Source organism: Carettochelys insculpta, chromosome 1, assembly GCF_033958435.1.
Source record: "Carettochelys insculpta isolate YL-2023 chromosome 1, ASM3395843v1, whole genome shotgun sequence".
Lineage (NCBI taxonomy): Eukaryota > Metazoa > Chordata > Testudines > Carettochelyidae > Carettochelys > Carettochelys insculpta.
Genome location: NC_134137.1, coordinates 167,898,552 through 167,917,085, shown reverse-complemented (window position 1 = coordinate 167,917,085; position 18,534 = coordinate 167,898,552). Strand labels below are relative to the sequence as shown.

Sequence of the window (18,534 nt, the reverse complement as noted above, 5' to 3'; positions counted from 1 at the left end):
GGAGCTCAGAGTGTATCTACTAAGCTCCCTGAATTTTTCTTGCTTCCCAAAAAATTGCTTAAATTCAGGCTTGAACCTCCCTGTAATCAAAGAAAAATAAGCCATTTACTTAGAGTGGGGATATTCTGTTTTATCTGTAAAGGATATGGTGATGGGAGAAATAAAATGTATATATGTCCTTGAGTGAGTATTTAAGAATACCAAAATATTCCTTCCACCTCACGCAAATATAAGTTTTCTTGAATTGTGGAAGATGGGAGGAATACTGTTTGGAGACAATTTTGGCACACGATTGACTTTGGCGGTCAGTATTTCTTTTTTGTTTCTTACAGACGATATCAAGTTTCCTAGATCAACAAGCTATTCTGTTTGTGGACACTGCTGATCGTTTAGCATCACTAGCTAGGGATGCTTTGGTTCATGCTCGCCTGCCCAGCTTTGCTATCCCATATGCTATTGATGTGTTGACAACTGGGTCATATCCACGTCTGCCAACGTGTATTAGGGTAAATATCTTTCCAGCGTAGCTGAAAAAGATCTCTTCTAAAATATCTTCAGGTAACAAACACAGATTAGTGAAACAGAGTCAGACATCTTTCTTGTCCTGTAGATGTCCATGTACTGCATATAAATTACATAATATGTACCTCAGATAAAGTACTTACATCTCTTTAAAGTACAAGCTAATTAAAAAGTCATACAATATGCAAAATTCTAACTTTGTAAGAAACATTCTGTATATAAACAAGGTACATTTTCCCTGTCAAAGATTCTGTCTTGCTAGACTACTTCTGCCCTAGTACCAAGATAGGAGCAAACCTTTTTCTTTGTTTATCCATCATTTGATTAAAGCTAAACCTCAGAGAAATACATACCTAACCTAACATGAGATTGAAATCTGCTGCTTGCACTATCCCTGGTTGTAGCTGTGATCCTCTTAATCCATGCTATTATAGGATCCCTCCAAGATTAAATAACTTCGTGTTTTGTATCCAGAGATGCATGGAAACATTTTCAGCTATCGCTTTGTAATTTCCTTGTTTAGCTTCCATTCAGGTTAAGCAAGCTTTTCTGAAGTCATGTAAGATGGCAGAATTCTAGATTATTTTCCTGCCAATATGAAAATCTAGCTATCAATCGTAATTGTTACAGCAATATCATTTAAAAATAATAAGGCAACTTGATGACGTGCGGGGTCTGGTAGTCTAAAGGGCTGAGTTTAGTGATTTCTTCCTAAATACAAGGTGGTCTGTCTAGGGCACAATCGAGTTCATAGGAAGGCAAATTCACGAGGATATAGGATTCATGTTTTAAAAATGCCTGCTTAATTATACATACTGCATCCTATTCTACTTTCAGTATTCCAGTGTTAGTCTTCTGTATCATTTGTGAAAGTTGATTTATTTATTAGTTGTTTTATCTCATTTTGATATATACAGACATGTTGATACTTACCTTAACAGGATAAAATAATTCCTCCTGACCCAATAACAAAAAGTGAAAAGCAAACTACACTTCATCAGCTAAACCAGATTCTTCGACATCGACTAGTGACTACAGATCTTCCTCCGCAGTTGGCAAACCTTACAGTTGGTAAGGACCTGAAGTTACTTTTAAAGACTAGTTTGTTTCAGGCTATTTGAAATAGCGATTATAGGCTTTTAATAAAAACATTACTGGGAAAAATTTTTGAAGAATGTAAAGATTGAAACCTTGCCCCTGTGTGACATTAGTATACATAATTGACACAGCCTGAAAGAGCTGGGAGTTGTATAATTTTACTTACATCTATTGTGAAATATCCAATAAGCCCTGCTCTGGCAACAGAAAGGAAGGGTTGCTCTTCTGTTCTATGACTGTAGCATTTGTCTTCATGAACCATTGTGTCTTATGTATCTGCACATAGTTTTTGCTGATTTGGGACTGCTGCTACTCTAGTCTCTCCTTTCTCTTTCTCTCTATTCCTGTGGCTCTTTCCATTGGTGTTAACTTTTAACCTGATTTTTAGCAACTAGCAACATGCATATTAAAATGTCCATTAGCGTAGGTCATAGTAAATAAAATTCATTGAAACTTCAGTATTGGATCCATTTTTTTCTAGGTAGGGTTACTGAATTTGGCTACGTCTACCCTAGCCAAACACTTCAAAGTGGCCATTTCAGTGTTTACTAATGAAGTACTGAAATGCATATTTAGCGCCTCATTAGCATGCGGGCAGCCGCGGCACTTCGAAGTAGGCGGGGTCCTTTCAAAAAGGAGCCCCGTCTGGACGAGCCACGCAGAGGCGAGCTGCGTCAATTTCGAAGTCCCCTTATTCCCATCTGCTCATAGGAATAAGGGGACTTTGAAGTAGCCGGGGTCCTTTCGAAAAGGAGCCGCGCGGCAGCGAGCTGTGTCAATTTCCCAGTGCCGTGGCCACCCACATGCTAATGAGGCATTGAATATGTATTTCAGCGCTTCATTAGTAAACTTCGAAATGTCCATTTGCATGGCTATTTCGAAGTTTTTAGCTAGCGTAGACATGGCCTTTGGTTTTTATTATTTGAATTTTCTGGATTAGTCAGTTAACCTAACGTCTTAATGTGTGGTTATTGGATAAACATTTCAAAAATACATAAGTGACTCTTAATTTTGAAAATCTAACCCACTGTGGTTTTGTAAAAGACTGGTAAACTACATAATCCTAGGCATTCTTAGTGTTGTGATTGTAGTAGCCCTTGAGTAGAAGGATAACACCATAATCACCAGCCTAACCTAAGACTTGGGTTCAATTCCCTCCTTCACCATGTAATTCCTTTGGAGCTTTAGCTCAGGCACAATGCGTGGGGGGGGGGTGAGGGGTCACATGTACCCCCCAGCAAACCTTTCTATCTGCTCCCCTCACTTACCATCAGTGCTGCGTTGCTTCCAGTAAGCGTGGTTGCAAACCCGCCACTCTCCTGGAGAAGTGCGGTGCCCTGCATCCTCCTTACCCACACTCACTACCAATGTCATGCAGCTCCTGGAGGAAAGAAGAAGGAGGAGGGTAAGGTGGGGCTGGAGAATGAGTTAAAGAGGGGAGCATGTAGCTTGTTGGCAGCCCTTTTCCCTGGAGTCTTCCTCACCAGTCACCTATGCTTTGGCAATTTAGTCTTCTGCATCATGGTGCCCTATCTAAAGTAAAGGTAATATGGCTTGCGATGTTTTTTGGGATAAATATCTAAGAGATGCCTTAAATACCCTTGTCTATTAGAATCTTTTTCAATTAAGGATGGAGCTAAGAACTGTCAGGCTTAGTACAGGTAGCCTACCCCTAGGCTTCAGCAAGGTGCATTATTTGTACTAAGGTTAAACTTGTGTGTCTCTTCCAGCATTTACAAATCTGTGAAACAGTCAATTGGGAGCACGTACAGAGTACTTTGTAAACTTCTGTGCATCAAAGAATTTAAAAAATGAGGCTAGACATTTTAGGCTATATAAGGCTATCTCGGCATAGCTATCTCAGTTAGGATATGCAAAAAATCACACCTGTGCCTCACCTAATTGTGCTGACTAATATTCCAGTGAATGAAGATACGACCATGTTCTGGGAAGCGGTGTTCCTGCACTGACACAAAAAACAACTTCTGCCAGTGTAGGCTGCATCAACAGAGGAGTGCTGTACTGGATTAATCTCTAAATGCAGAGGCACTTTTAGTGATTGGTGAAGTAGTTCTGGAAATGTTAAGCTATCAGTTAAATATTTTTTTCATGTGATTCACTGTCTGCATACTGTTGAGGAGATAATCTGTACTCAACTGGCAGGTGTGTTACATGTCTTGACAAAAGTAATACACGGGACCTGCCCACACTGTTCATCTGGTATTTCCTCTTGCATAAAACATTAATAGGTGAATAAATTTTTGTAGTAATGCATGTAGCAGAGTAGGTATCATAGAAGATTTTTTTTTGTTTTGTATCGGAACTCTTTTTGCACTCTAAGGTTTGAGGTGTCCATTTAACATGATGAGCCTAAAAACCACCCTAAGTTCATGATTTCTCCTAGCTAATGGCCGTGTAAAATTTCGAGTTGAGGGGGAGTTTGAAGCAACCTTAACAGTGATGGGAGATGACCCTGATGTCCCATGGCGCCTCCTAAAACTGGAAATTCTAGTTGAAGATAAAGAGACTGGAGGTAACATCTGAAGTCTTTTATTCTTAAGTTCTTAGTGTTGATCTGGGATGCTGCTCTCAAAATGGTCATGTTTTATTTATAAGCAATAAAACTAATTGCACAGCCTTTTCGAATGCAACCAACTTGATATGGATAAATCATACATGTCCTATTTTTCCACCACCTTGCTCAGTATATTTTCTACGTTTTAGAGGTATGACCTCAATAGTATTTTCCCAGGATAAACCAAGAGAACCGTTACTTTTCCTTCAAACCCAAGTTGCTAAATACCTTTTAACCATCTGGAAGGTGTTCAGTATGGTAGAGTTTTTTTCTTAAAATGACTTGATACCTAGATCTCTAATATGAACTATTTTTAATTCATGGAAGATGGTCGAGCTTTGGTTCATAGTATGCAGATTAACTTCATTCATCAGCTGGTCCAGTCTCGGCTCTTTGCTGATGAGAAACCACTTCAGGACATGTACAGCTGCCTGCGTATCCTTCCAAGGATTCTTTTTTAAACAGAATGATGTAATAGCTTCACCTTCTAGTGGTTAGAGCTCAAAAGAGAACATAAGCGCTGTTAAGATCAAGTATAATGCCCACTAGTGCAGTAAACTCTTTCATATCTGGCATTCTATCATCTGGAACTCTCAAATAACCAGAATTTTAGCCATGAGTAAATTTGTTTTTCGTGAGTACAGTATAGTGAATGTAAATACAAATAAATACAGCAAACGCAGTATGGCTGCATCTACACTACATTCTCCTTTCAGAGGAGGAATGCAAATGATGGAGATTGAAAATGTAAATTAAATGCTGATTTCCAAATATCACACTTCATTTGCATAATCTTGTGCAATCGTGGTTCTGGAAGAGATTTTTTTCAAAAACAAAAACAGCAGTGTAGACAGGGTTCCTTCAGAAAGAAACCCCATTTTCAAAAGAACCCTTTTTCCTGAATCAAATTAGGAAAAAGGGTTCTTTTGAACATGGGGGATTTTTTCTGAAGGAATCCCATCTACACTGCTGTTTTTGATTTTGAAAAAATATTTCGGCAACATGCTGTCATGAGAATTACACAAATGAAGTGAGAGATTTGTAAATCAGCACGTCATATGCATTTTCGATCTCCCTGATTTGAATTCCTCTGCTGCAAGGAGAATGTAGTATAGATGCTGCCTATAAGTTTACAGTGTACAATACTGTTATTGTTGATAAATAAAGTACTCTGCATACATTTTGGTTTCTTAATATCTAATCTTGTTTTATTTTAGTGTTATGCATTGCTAGGTATACCTCTCTGTTATCCAGAATATTGGAATATCTGGCAACTTCCTGGTCCCAGGGCTGCCGGATATGAAGGAGTTTACTGTATTGTAGAAATAGTTTGAGTTTTATTCTCAGGGTCCACCAAGGAAGAGTCATTAGTAGAAGCAGAAGTTACTTGGATTGCATAGTTGATTTGTTTGTTCAAGTCATGTGAAAGCAGCAGGATGGGTAGCTTTGGCTATGTCTACACTTGCCTCCTTCAAAGAAGTGGGCATGGTAATCAGAATGATGGGAGATGACTAATGAAATGCTGCAATGAATATGCAGCACTTCATTAGGTAAATTCTCCCCCGCGGCAACTTCTAAGTGGAGTAAAGGCACTTAAAAGTAGCGTGGGTACTAGAAGTGCCTGTGGGTACACGGCATGCCGGCACTTTGAAGTTGCCAAGGGGGACAATTTGCCTAATGAAGTGCTGCATATTCATTGCAGCACTTTGTTAGTAATCTCTCGTCACCCTGATTACAACTGTAGACATAGTCTGTGTGTACCAAACTGTTCATCCTGACAACATTTGGGTAGCTGCATGTGGCAAATGATATAGAATAAAATGCCTATTTCAAGGTGCGGTAGCCAACAATCATTTTTTGAGTAATAGAATGACAGTGTGTTTAAACCCCTTTTGTGCCTCTGGACGGTAAAATAGAAAATCTCTGCAGAAATGATTGACTTGATTCACACAAGGGATAAATTAATATTTAAATATTTCACATTACCCAAATAGCCCTTGTTGTGGATAGGTTAATGTTTTATGCAGACGAAACAAGTGTTCTTAAGCTTGTACTATAACAGTATATAAGTTTTTCCAACAACTTAATTATGAACTTCATTTCTTGTAATATTTCTTTCACTGAAAGACCATCTGATTTCAAATATCTGGAGCACTTAGAAGAGAGTATCCTGCAAGTTTGACAGTATGCTGTGTAAGAACTTTGTGTAACTTTGTGTAAACTGTGTAAGACAGTTTACACAAATAATTAACACTGTATACAGAATAAACTGCCGTCAAGTATTCACATGTTTTGGGGGAGCCGTGGGTATGTATAAGGAACCACTGAAAAAGATATAAGGTGTTCTGTTATCTTAGAGTGAATTGGTATACCATACAGCAAGTGTTTGGTATTTGCTTAACTCCGTTCCTCAGACTCCTTCTGCTTATCACTTCAGTTAGAAGTTTTGCATTCACAGACACTAATGCTGATTCGGGAACGTTGGGGTGACCTTGTGCAAGTAGAGCGATATCATGCAGGGAAGTGTCTCTCGCTCTCTGTTTGGAAGTAAGTTATGTGATTTCCAATGACTTATTTATGTTGACAGACATGCAAGAAAAGTTTTGAATGCTGCTGTGTAACGGTCTCGGCTGGTGGTGGGTGCCCCCTCTGGGCGGCATGGGCCTCTGCTCCTTGCCCCAGTCTGCATATGACCAACCTCGGGGCCGGTGGCCATCTCCTTGGAGTCTTGTCCCCTTTTACGGGGCTGCTGGCCAGCAGGGGACGCTTCCAGGCCCTGGTTCATGGTGGAGCCGCGGCAGACAGTTAAGGAGCCTGGCCTTTAGTTGAGGGTGGAGCAGCAGGCAAACAGTCAGAAAGCCTGGCCCTGGTTCCAGGTGGAGCAGCAGGCAAACAGCCTCCAAAGTGGTGTGGCTCGGGAGAGGTGTGGGGTTGCCTCTCCAGTGGTGGGGTGCGGGGATGCAGGCTCTCCCACTCCTCTGTGTCCCAGCCTGGGCCCTAGCAACAGCTTTCACTGTGAGCTGGGTAGTGGGGATCCAGGCCGCAACACACTACCATGGGCTCAGGTGGAGCATTCCCTGGGCCACTTCCTACCTCCACCTCCATCAGTGTTTGGTCCCGCTCAGTGTTTGGACAGCTCAGGAAGTCAGGTCTCCTCCGGGTAAGTAGCAGTGGGCGGGTCCGGCCAGTCGGGCATCTCCACGTTGTTTGGGTAGTATGCAGAGGGCAGGATCATGGGCTCCGGCAGGTCCAAGGCCTTGGTGTTGTGGGCGGCAGGCAGGACTTCAGGCTTGTGCCTGTCTGGGTCCCTAGGGTAGCTGGCCACGGGCATGCTCTCCAGCTCCAGCGGGGCCTTGGGGTGGGGGTTTGCCAAAGGCCCCGGTAGATCAGGAAAGTCTGGGTACCTGGCTAACAGCAGGCTGGCTGCGGCCCCCTGGGTTGGCTGGGGAGCTGGCCAGTGGCTTTCACCAGCCTGCCGGTCTGGCCCGGGTCCCCCAGCTCCGGTTTCCAGGAGTCTGGTCAGAGTCCAGCCTTTTAATGAGCCTCGAGCCCTGCCCCTGGTGCTTCCAGTCCCAGGTGCTGCTCTCTGGGGAGTGGGGCACAGGTATTCTGGGCCTGCCCACCCAGGTCTGAGAGGCCTCCTCAGCCTCTGAGTCAGGGGAGGCCTCTGCACCTCGCTACATGCTGTATTTATAATTAATAAACTTAGGCCTGGCTTTTCAAACCTGCATTTTGAAAGCTAGGTCTCCTCTATTGCCATATTTAATCACGCCAGTATGTAGTCTGAACTTCAGAAATGCCAACCACCTGCACGTTAAATTGACTTAGGTGGGAGTGGTGTGTGCTGAATATCTCAGAAATTTGAACCACATTTATGTAGGTGCCATATATTAACTAGCATAACTCAGTGTGGTTCTGATTCAGAAATCTAATATGCTCTGATCTGAGATCTTAGTTGATATCCTGGAAGCAGTGAATCTTGTAAGATGAGTTTAAATATTTCATTTTTTCACTATATTTTTCTAATCACTTTTAATGTAGCACAGCTGGCTTAATGTTTTCTGTACAGGGCTTTTGCAATCAAATGCATATTGAACCTCTCTAAACCAGCATCCTTGGGACCTGACCAGTGCCAGATGAGAGAATTTGCTGGGGATCATATTGTCTAGCAGCATCACCAACACTTTAAATGCTTATGGGACTCTTAAAAGACATTTAGGGGTAAATTACAACTAAATAACAGCCCAGAACAAAGAGCCCCAGGACTCGTGGCTGGAAACAAACTTTATGGGACCACGGGAAACTTGGCCACACCCATGATAAGTGGTCATCCAGCTAACTAAAATCATGCCAGATAATGGAGTTTGCCGGACAAGAGAGTTCTAGATTAAAGAGGTTCAGCCTGTATTGGCCACTTAAAAAAATGTCTTGCTTCTCACTGTGATTTCGCTGCCTGTAAAATTGCCACTGGTTAGGAGTGCTTCAGCAAGAATAATCTTTAGACTTTAATTTTAAAATATAAAATTATTTAATATTGCATATTTTTTATTTTAAGCCAACAGGTGGTTGGGAGGAAAACAGGCACTGCATCTCTTCACAAGGTCACGATTAAAATTGATGAGAGTGATGTCTCAAAACCCTTGCAAATTTTCCATGAGCCTCCCTTGCCATCTTGTGATTCCAGGTTAATGGAAAGAGCCATGAAGGTAAATCTCTCCAGCTACAGCAGGCACTGAGCTTTTTAAATCAACCATTTTAACTATATTGAGTTGATACATGGTCTCACTATCAGATTCAATTTAAAGAGTTCAGAACTCTACTTCAGTACCAAATTCTTTTGTTCTAAGTTAGATGCTATTTCTTTTGTGACCTCCACAAATTGCTGATCTGGAGTATGTTTCAGAGATCACCACATTTTTAAATCCCTCATGTAATATATCACAAAAGGCAAAAAGCTTAAATAGGAATAAGTGATTATGCAGCTTGAGATACGTTGAAGGGCCTAATTTTCAGGAGTTTGTGCTTGCTTGCCCTCTTAAAGTAATCCCCTTCAGCGTGTCTCAAGTTAGCCACCCAAAGCTACTAGTCACATTTGAAAACCTTGGCCTACATTTATAAATATTGTACTAAAATATTAGTATATAATCAGTAGAAATGTAAAACTTGATTCTGTACAGTAACCTTGATAATGTCATGTGTGTGTTTTGTTGAATATTTAATCTAGTAATGCTCCTGATCTTAAACTAATGAAATATATGGGGCTAGTCAGAGTGGTCTGACCCCCGTTCCTGTTCGGTTGTAGTTTCTATTTTGGTAACTTCCATTGACATGGTACTAATTAAGTTTGGCAAAACAGATCTCAGTTGTCCTGAACTTTTAAGTAATTAAATTTTTTATAATTTCCTTGTCAAGTCAAACTGTGAGATGCTGATACCGGTACTTACCATAAAAAGAAAGCAGTAGAAAATAGTTTACTGAGGTTACATATATGATTCTGAAAGTGTCATGAACATCCTTAAAGTGAGAAATCTTTACAGTACAAAATAAACCTTAACTGTGTCCCTCTTGTAACATTAGATGTTAACACTAGCCCCTTATCTTCCATTCTTTGTTCTCTTCATACCTAATTCCTGATCATGTCAACCCTTTCATTGTAAGAATGAAGGATACTGCACCCCCAGTGTTTTAAGAAGTTTAGACACTAGTACAGTGGTTGGCTGATAGCCACTGATGTAACAATGTATCTTCCTTCTACTTTGTCTTCAGAACAGATATAAAGAGTGTATGATTTACTGTACACGGGGGCTACATCTGCACAGCAGTGTTATTCTAAAATGGATTATTTCAAAATAGCTATTCTGAAATGGCTTATTTTGAAATAACATCGCTGCACACAAAAATTGTTGTTGAAATAGAATGTCTGGACATATAGTGCCATTGAACACCATTATGACTTCTTTAGAAATAGCACTATTTCATGTCTTAATAGCACCTATTTCGAAATAGCTGTTTCAAAATAGTTCTTATTCCTCCGTCTGTGAGGTTTATGAAATTTGAAATAACACACCCACTATTTCAAAATAGTGTGCACAGAGTGTAGATGCTCACAAAGTTATTTTGAAATAACAGCTGTTGTTTTGGAATAACTTTGCTATGTAGACATATCCTGTCTCACTTCACCTCACAATTCTAACCTGATGATCTGAGTCTAGAGAGCTTGTACAAAGAGTTACACACACTCTTGTATTTACTGTTAATTGCATAATAATCACTGTAGATAGTTTTACAGTGAAATAGTTAAAAAGGGCTAAACAAAGAAAAAACTTCAGGTAGATGAATCTGTAGAGTCTTAATGGAGATTGATGACTTTAAGTGGTTTGTCTAAGCAGGGTATTGTACAATATTTGTGGTTTTTGTATGGTTGTAGAAGAAACTGGAGTCATCCAATATGTGATTATGAGAAAGGAGTGCCGTTGCTATTGGTCACTGAGTTGAAACCCTTTGTTATGGATGGGTAAGATTTGTTTCCGAGAGCTAGTCTTACGTGCTGGAGTATTAGCAAAAGCGTAAATTCTAAACCACTGTAGTAGTATTGTTGTAACTCTGAGCAGACACACTTGTATTCTTGTATAACAAGATCATATTTCAGGGTAGTTTTAGACTCTTGGAAGTGGTTTAGGATGTGCCAAAAATGTCACTCTTGGTCTGAAATAAAGTTTGTCCACATAGGCAGTTACATCACTATAACTTGTGACTCTCTTCTCTGTAGGCAAGCCGTAAGTTCTTCTAGTGGTCTCTCCCCCAGTTATCCTTCCAACGTTAAGTTGCTGCACTAGGGGCAGAGCTAAGGTTATTTTAATGTTGTCAGATATATTTCAATTGTGGGTACAAATGGTGTATTAAGGGTCATTGACAATTGTACAGTGACTCAGTCTAAAATGTTCACTTGTAAAGTTAGAAAGTCTTATTCAAATGTATTGTAAGTTCCTCTTGGAGCACCTTGATTTCTATGATGAATTTGCTCTTGTAATTTTATTTCTACAGATTGACCACTTATCAATAGAAAAACTCTTAATAGACAGTGTACATGCAAGAGCTCATCAGAAACTTCAGGAGCTGAAAGCCATCCTTAAGACCTACAATGTTAATGACAATTGTATGTGTGTTTATGATTACTGCATTTCTTTTATTGTGCATTTAAATGGCTTTATTATCTTTGTCCCTCTTCTCAGTGCTTATTTCAGCTTAATGACAAATTTATAAAAATAAAATACATTCAAATGCTGCAAGAAATGACTTCAAGTCATCATATATCAATAGCTACTTTGGAAAGTTTGTGCACTTAACGTTCTCAGCAGATAATACCTTTTACATATAGTACAGAAGCTCAAGTTTGTAGTACATTGTATTTTGGATAGCGGGATTGAAGCAGTCTACTCTGAAACTTCTTATATTCAAAAAGAAATACAAGTTCTTTCAGTGACTTAAGTAGCCTTTCAACTGAGCGGTTAGGTCAGATCCAACACTGTTGAAATGGATAGCAATTTGGTATGGTCTTCAGTGTTCTTTGTTCATCCTTATACCAATATATATATTAGGGTATAAATTGCTTAACTATAAATTGCTTTTCTGGGTGCTAGTCCAACATTAACCTTGTTTCAGCATAGGGGCTGCTTTGTTTTTTTTTGTTTTTTTTTAAATCTTATTTATTTATTTTTGCAACTCCTCGCTTGCATGAGATGCGGTAGTGTGCAAATAGGCCTGCTGAATTTGGTTTGACTATTTACAAGTGAGGATTACGGAGATGAATATGGATGAGCAAGATTGGAACTCTAATTTTGGTTGTCACTGTGCTGTGCCATTGTTTACCAAAGTGGGCAGAACATCATGTACAATGTAGTAATTTTAATTTTTATTTAGCATTCATTGAGACGGCTCTTCCCACTCTTGTTATTCCAATTTTGGAGCCATGTGGTCGATCAGAATGTCTTCACATTTTTGTAGATCTTCATTCTGGGGTGTTCCAACTAATGCTTTATGGACTTGGTAAGTAGGTGAAATAGGTCGTACTTAATACTTTACAAAGGTTCTAATTTTGCTTCCAGTGTGTGCATGAATTTCATGTGATTCCACTGACATTATGGAATTGTGTGGATGAATAAGGCTTACATAGTGAATGTTGCAGTCTTGTTCTAAATTTAGGTATGTAAGTTTACACATCCTTAATGTGTCTGGATTTGCAATTAATTTAAGACATCATTTTCCGAAGTGTGGTCCATGGCCCAGTACTAGTCCCTGGGGGAAAAAGATACCGGTCCTTTACAAAATATTCAAATTATTGCACACAATCCTGTTAATTTGGTACATTTTGTATTTTCCTGCGTATTTAAGGTAATAACAAATTAGGCACTTATAATATGTATCTTGATATAAAATACTTATGTACTATTATTATTGTGAATAAATAATAAACAGTGAAAATTTATTCACTTTTCATTCATTGTGGTTTTTTGTGTGTTTATATTTTTGGGCCACAAAAAGGGTACTGAAAAGAAACAGGTTCCAACTATATAAAGTTTGGGAAACCCTGATTTAAGATATTCAGAATACTAAACCCTCTTACAATACACATTAAATAGGCTTAATTTAATTGCATCTTTTGTATAATTCATAATGATTGTGCAGTGTGTTTTTTTGCATGGAGTGATTTTAATTCACATTTCATTTAGAACTCTTTATAGCCACCTGGTGTGACCTCATAGACTTTGAGATTTTGCTCCTGTATGCATGTACATTCAGCACAGTATGTCTAACAGGTTATGGTGACTTGTTTCAAAGTGTATGAGAAAAGTGAAAGTAGGTTAGCTTTTCAGAATGGCTTGCTTGTGTGTATGTTTGTGTGTGTAAATGCAAGTATATGTGTAGACTGAGGTGGGAATACGAGAAGTTGTTTCTTACTCAGGTCCAAATTCCACAGTTTATAAAATAGATATTAGACTTTTTGCTCACTTAAATAATTATCATTTTTATAGACCAACTGACACTGGATGACATAGAGAAGTCTGTCAATGATGATGTGAAACGCATTATCCCTTGGCTTCAGCAGCTCAAGTAAGTTATCTTGGAATGATTCATTTGACTTAAATATTCTTATGCTGTTATTAAGTTCTTTAGCATTGTGGAAGAGAGAGCTTTGCCCTATACCAACTAGTAACAATCAGTCTTCTGGCACCTTAGAGACTAACAAATATATTAGGTCATGAACTTTTGTGGGTAAAACCCACTTCATCAGGTGAATTGGAGTGGAAGTGGGTTTTACCCACAAAAGTTCGTGACCTAATAAATGTATTCATTTCTATGGTGCCTCAGAATTGCTTGTTGTATTTTACAGTTACAGACTAACAAGGCTACCCCCCTAGACTTTATTCCCAGCCAGAGAGATGAGGATATAGCCAGCACACTAATTTCCTTGAGATAGACTCCAAAGTCCTTTCCTGTCCTCTACTGTCTGAAGAATCTCTCTTCATGTGTATTTGGACAGAGAGCTCCTTTGTAGTTGGCCTTCATAACATGGTATGTGTGAAATCTTGTCTCCAGATGAAATCTGTGCCAGCTCCTACTGACTTAATTGGAGTAAAAATTTCACCGTATGTGCATATCTTCCTCAGTCCTTTTTCCCTGTCTCCCCTGTTCTTACATAATCGAATGTCACTGGTTCTGCTGCCCCTCTCCCACCCAAAACCAAAACAAAACAAAAAACCAAAACCAAACACACACAAAAAACCCCCAAATCCTCCAAAGGAAGGAACAGGAGTTGCCTAGGGTCAGCATAGTGTATTCCATTTATTATCCAATGATTTCAACACTTCAGTTTTGATCAATGTATGCCATTAAGGTATTTTCTAGCTTACAGGTTAAATGTCTTCTGAAGCTCTAAGACTGAGGCATCTAATAATTTTAAACTAATATATTAACTCAATAAAAGATATGTTCTCATGTTCCTAGAGTCTCCTAAGACCCACTGACTAATAATTATACAAATACAATTTAAAGCCAGGTGAAAAAAAAATTCTATCTCACCCCTCCCCCCAGAAAAGCTCCCAAAACTCCCAGCATACTGTCTTGAGCTCTGAAAAATTATCAACATTCCTGTATTACAAATTGTGATCTGTAACAGAAGGGCAAGATAGAATTGCAATCCTTGAGGCAGTTATCCTCTGTTCTAAAACAGGCATTAGACCCAGCAGTCTTACTTTTGGGGATTATTGTATTGATCTGTAGCAGTTGCGAACACCCAAAGATCCAGCTGGAGACCGCAGAAATTGGATGCTTAGTACGTCTGAAAATCAAGCTGTACATATCTGCTCATTCTCAGACCTAGCCATGACTTGTAATCTTGCTTTTGTGACTAGAATCAAATTGTAAATACCTCAAATATCAAACTGAAGCTGAGTCAGAATGTTAGGATAAATGTACTGTAATACCTTCTGTATAGGTTAGGCCTTCTTCATCCTGACATTTCAAGTTCATGTAATTGAGCTAGAAAGTGGCAGAAAGTAACAGAGTAGCGCAGTGTCAGTGTCTGTTTAAAAATAGTGGCACTGCTTGCCAGAATACTGAAGTAAGATTTTTTTTTTTCCTTCAGTAAAATTTGTCAATGGGTTATGGTAAAGTTGGAAGAGACCACTTTGTGAACTCACTAAAACCTACAGGCTACATTTACACTAGAGAGTTTTGCTGACAAAACTCGCAGAACATCAACACACACAATGTGTTTTGTTGACAGAAACTGTCAACAAAAAAGCTGTGTAGATGCTTCAGTGGGCCCTTTTGTTGACTGAGTGGCTCAAAGGATAGGTCCACTTTTATGTGTAGATGTGATTTGTTGACAGAAGTTTTGTTGGAACATCTCTTCCAACACTAACTTCTGTAGCCAGATTCTTCTAGTGTAGATGTAGCCACGGGGTTTTCTAAGGTGTTCTGTGATTCTGCAGAAATGTTTCCAGCAATGCCCAGTAAAATCTCACTGAATATAAGTTTTAAATAAAAGAACTCTTCCATGTATTCTTTGAAATCCAAATGTTGCAGCAATAAGAGTCTAAAAATGAAATAGACTATAAGAAAATAAAATTGAATTATCATGATAAAGCTGGGGGAGACAAAATATAAGCATAAATAGGGGCAAGTTAAATCTAATTGTAAAAAGTCTATTGTTGGTCTAGTATAATTAATTTTCACTTCAGTTTGCATCTGACTTTTAATTTGATAATGACCTTGTATGACGTGCTGTTGTGGAGCATCCTAATACAAAGGAACTCAAAGCACTAAAATTTCTTTCTTTTAATCCAAGGTTTTGGCTTGGACAGCAGCGATGCAAACAGTCTATAAAACATCTGCCTACTGTGACCAGTGAAACATTGCAGCTAGCTAATTATGCTAGCCATCCTGTTGGAAACCTTTCCAAGCACAAATTGTTTATCAAACTCACTCGCCTTCCACAGTACTACATTGTAAGTAACTGGAAAATACTTGTCTGAACTTTGTGCTTGAAGGCAGAAGCATAACAAACACTTTTTTTTTTGTTAATGGTAAATTCAGCATCACATACTGGGTATCAGTGATGAATGCTTTAAATGCCTAGTTTCCATTTCTTTAGCTCCTGGAGTCTGTGTCTTAAGCAGTGTGGTTTACAAACTTTACATGAATGTAATCCATTTTTATTACCCCTCACACCTTCAAGCTTCCCTTTTATTTCCGATCAGGCTGATCTCACTTTTTGCTTCCTGAAGTCATTTTTCTACTACAATATATCACTTTTTAGAATGAGACAAAATAGCATCTGGAAATGGAGCTAACTAATGTCGTTTAACTTTTTAAAAATTTTGTTCAACTTCTTCTCAAAATGATGGTTATATTTTAAATATAGGTGGTAGAGATGTTTGAAGTTCCTGGCAACCCCACAGAACTGGAGTACAGAAATCATTTTCTCTCAGTGAGCTATCCTGAAGGAGATGACAGCCCTGCTACTGCACTTTTACTACAGCAATTCAAACCAAACGTCGAGGAGTTAGTACGAGACACAAAAAGTGGAAAACAAGCAAAAAGTGGTGCCAAGCGCAAGGTGTGTAAATCCAGTATGGAAGCAGACATTAAACTCGTGCTTGCCCTAGGACTGTGAATAGTGTCTGGTTGTGGCTGAATTATAAGTACCTAAAATATTAATTTATCCCAGCTCAAAGCTAGATGCAGGTTGAGGATTGCTGCCATTTTTAGTAATGGCATATCTGAAATGTTGCATAACTTACATGTCTCAACAATTGGAGCTTGTCTACTTATGGAAATGAATTGGAATAGCTACATTGTAATAAGCTACTTAGCTTTTCTGGAGTAGCTATTGCAATTTCGCTTTAAATCCTCGCCCTACCTTATTCCAAAATATGTTCACTTTATTGATGAAATTTAGTCATACCCTTCCAGTGTGTGTGAGCATCTCTTGTTTTAGCAACAATATAAGAAAATTAGTGGCCTTAAGTCATTCTGACTTTACTACTGGTAGTTTTGACAAATTGGGCTCACATATTTATTTTAAATAAAATAGATTTTAGGTAAGGGCAGCATAATGATGATAATAGTAACAGAGATAGCTGTGCCAGTCTACATACTATCAAAACAAAAAAGCAGTCCAGTAGCACTTTAAAGACTAACAAAATAATTTATTAGGTGCTGAGCTTTCGTGGGACAGACCCACTTCTTCAGATCATAGCCATACCAGAACAGACTCAATATTTAAGGCACAGAGAACCAAAAATAGTCATCAAGGTTGGGAGAACCAGGAATAGGATAAATAGGGAAATATAGAGAACCAAAAATTTTTGGTTCTCTGTGCCTTAAATATTGAGTCTGTTCTGGTATGGCTGTGATCTGAAGAAGTGGGTCTGTCCCACGAAAGCTCATCACCTAATAAATAGTTTTGTTAGACTTTAAAGTGCTACTGGACTGCTTTTTTGTTTTGATAATATTATAATAAAATCTGAATCTGATACTCAATTTGTTTTTAATCACGAGTTTGTATACATTTAGAAGTATAATTTAACAATTTACTTTTTAAAGTAGTCTTTCTCGATGCTGTCTTGTGTTACTGTTGGTGTGTATATGTAGATAGCTTTTTAGGAAGGTGTTTCACAAGAAGTGAATAAATGGAAAACTTTTGGTTTTAGGTGATTCAGTTCTGCAGTGTAAATTTTCTAATTAATAATGTGATGACTGTGTGAAATGTAATAAAAATTAATGGCCTCTTGATCAGTTTTTAACTTGGTGGTTTTGTACTACAGTAAGCTCTTTCATATCTGGCATTCTGTTATCCAGAACTCTCAAGTAACGGGCATTTTAACCATGAGTAAATTTTAGGTATATTTTCCATAAGTAAGATGTAATGGAAGTAAATACAAATAAATACAATTTAAGTTTTCAGTGTACAATACTACTGCTGTTGGAAAATAAAATACTTTGCATACATTTTTGTTTGTTTCTTAATATCTAATCTTGTTTTTCTTTAGTGTTACGCTTTGGTAGATACTACCTCCCTATTACCCAGAATATTTGGATATCTGGCAACCTCCTGGTTCCAGAGTGGCCGGATATGAAAGAGTTTACTGTACCTAGATTATCTATGATACGGAATAGCATTTATCTTCCTGATTCGCAGTGCTTTTTTAAAATATAAATGTTGAAAACTTTAAGAATTTAATCCTACTTTGAGATGTGCGTGGACAAATTCCTGCTGAAGTCATTATGGGAACCCCTGCAAGAAGTCTGCCTATGTGGAACTTACTGCTGGGTACTGAGCTGCAAAATTTTCAGCTTCTGGTTCCTATATGATTATGGGTATCTCTGTGCTGCAGTTAGACACCTGTAGCTGGCCCGTGCCAGCTGTATTGGGCTTAACTGTAGGGTTGTTGAACTTCAGCATAAGTGTTTGGGCTTGGGTTGTAGCTGGAGCTCTGGGAGCTTCATGTGTGTCAGAGTGCAAAAGCTGGTGCTCCAACTTGAACCTGAGCAGCTACACTGCATTTAAACAGACCCCCAAGCTCAAGTCATTTGGCACAAATCAGCTATGGGTGTCTAATTGTAATGTAGACATACCCTATAATGTGGAATGTTTGGGGGCCTTATGTTTAAAGATGTGTAAAGTATATTTTTAAGTGAGACTTGTTATTTCATTAAAAACAAACAGGCTGAGTGTGATAGTTCCTGATTATTTCAAGTGTATTTCAGTAAGTTTTGTTGGTGTGGGACATTCCTTATGGCAGTTCTTAAGTAGACCCTTGTCCTGCTGTGTA

At 38.7% G+C, this 18,534-nt stretch overlaps 1 protein-coding gene across 2 annotated transcripts in view; it reads left to right on the top strand.

The window, feature by feature from the left end:
• Positions 1-18,534, top strand: part of MED14 (mediator complex subunit 14) — a 59,774-nt gene that overhangs the window by 9,081 nt on the left and 32,159 nt on the right. For both annotated transcript variants that reach the window (XM_074995003.1, XM_074995012.1), the window contains exons 4-14: positions 333-506; positions 1,464-1,593; positions 4,025-4,153; positions 4,523-4,630; positions 6,610-6,742; positions 8,751-8,901; positions 11,240-11,351; positions 12,116-12,241; positions 13,228-13,306; positions 15,546-15,705; positions 16,122-16,316. In XM_074995003.1, coding sequence (XP_074851104.1) covers positions 333-506; positions 1,464-1,593; positions 4,025-4,153; positions 4,523-4,630; positions 6,610-6,742; positions 8,751-8,901; positions 11,240-11,351; positions 12,116-12,241; positions 13,228-13,306; positions 15,546-15,705; positions 16,122-16,316 — 1,497 coding nt within the window. The remainder of the gene's footprint in view (positions 1-332; positions 507-1,463; positions 1,594-4,024; positions 4,154-4,522; positions 4,631-6,609; positions 6,743-8,750; positions 8,902-11,239; positions 11,352-12,115; positions 12,242-13,227; positions 13,307-15,545; positions 15,706-16,121; positions 16,317-18,534) is intronic.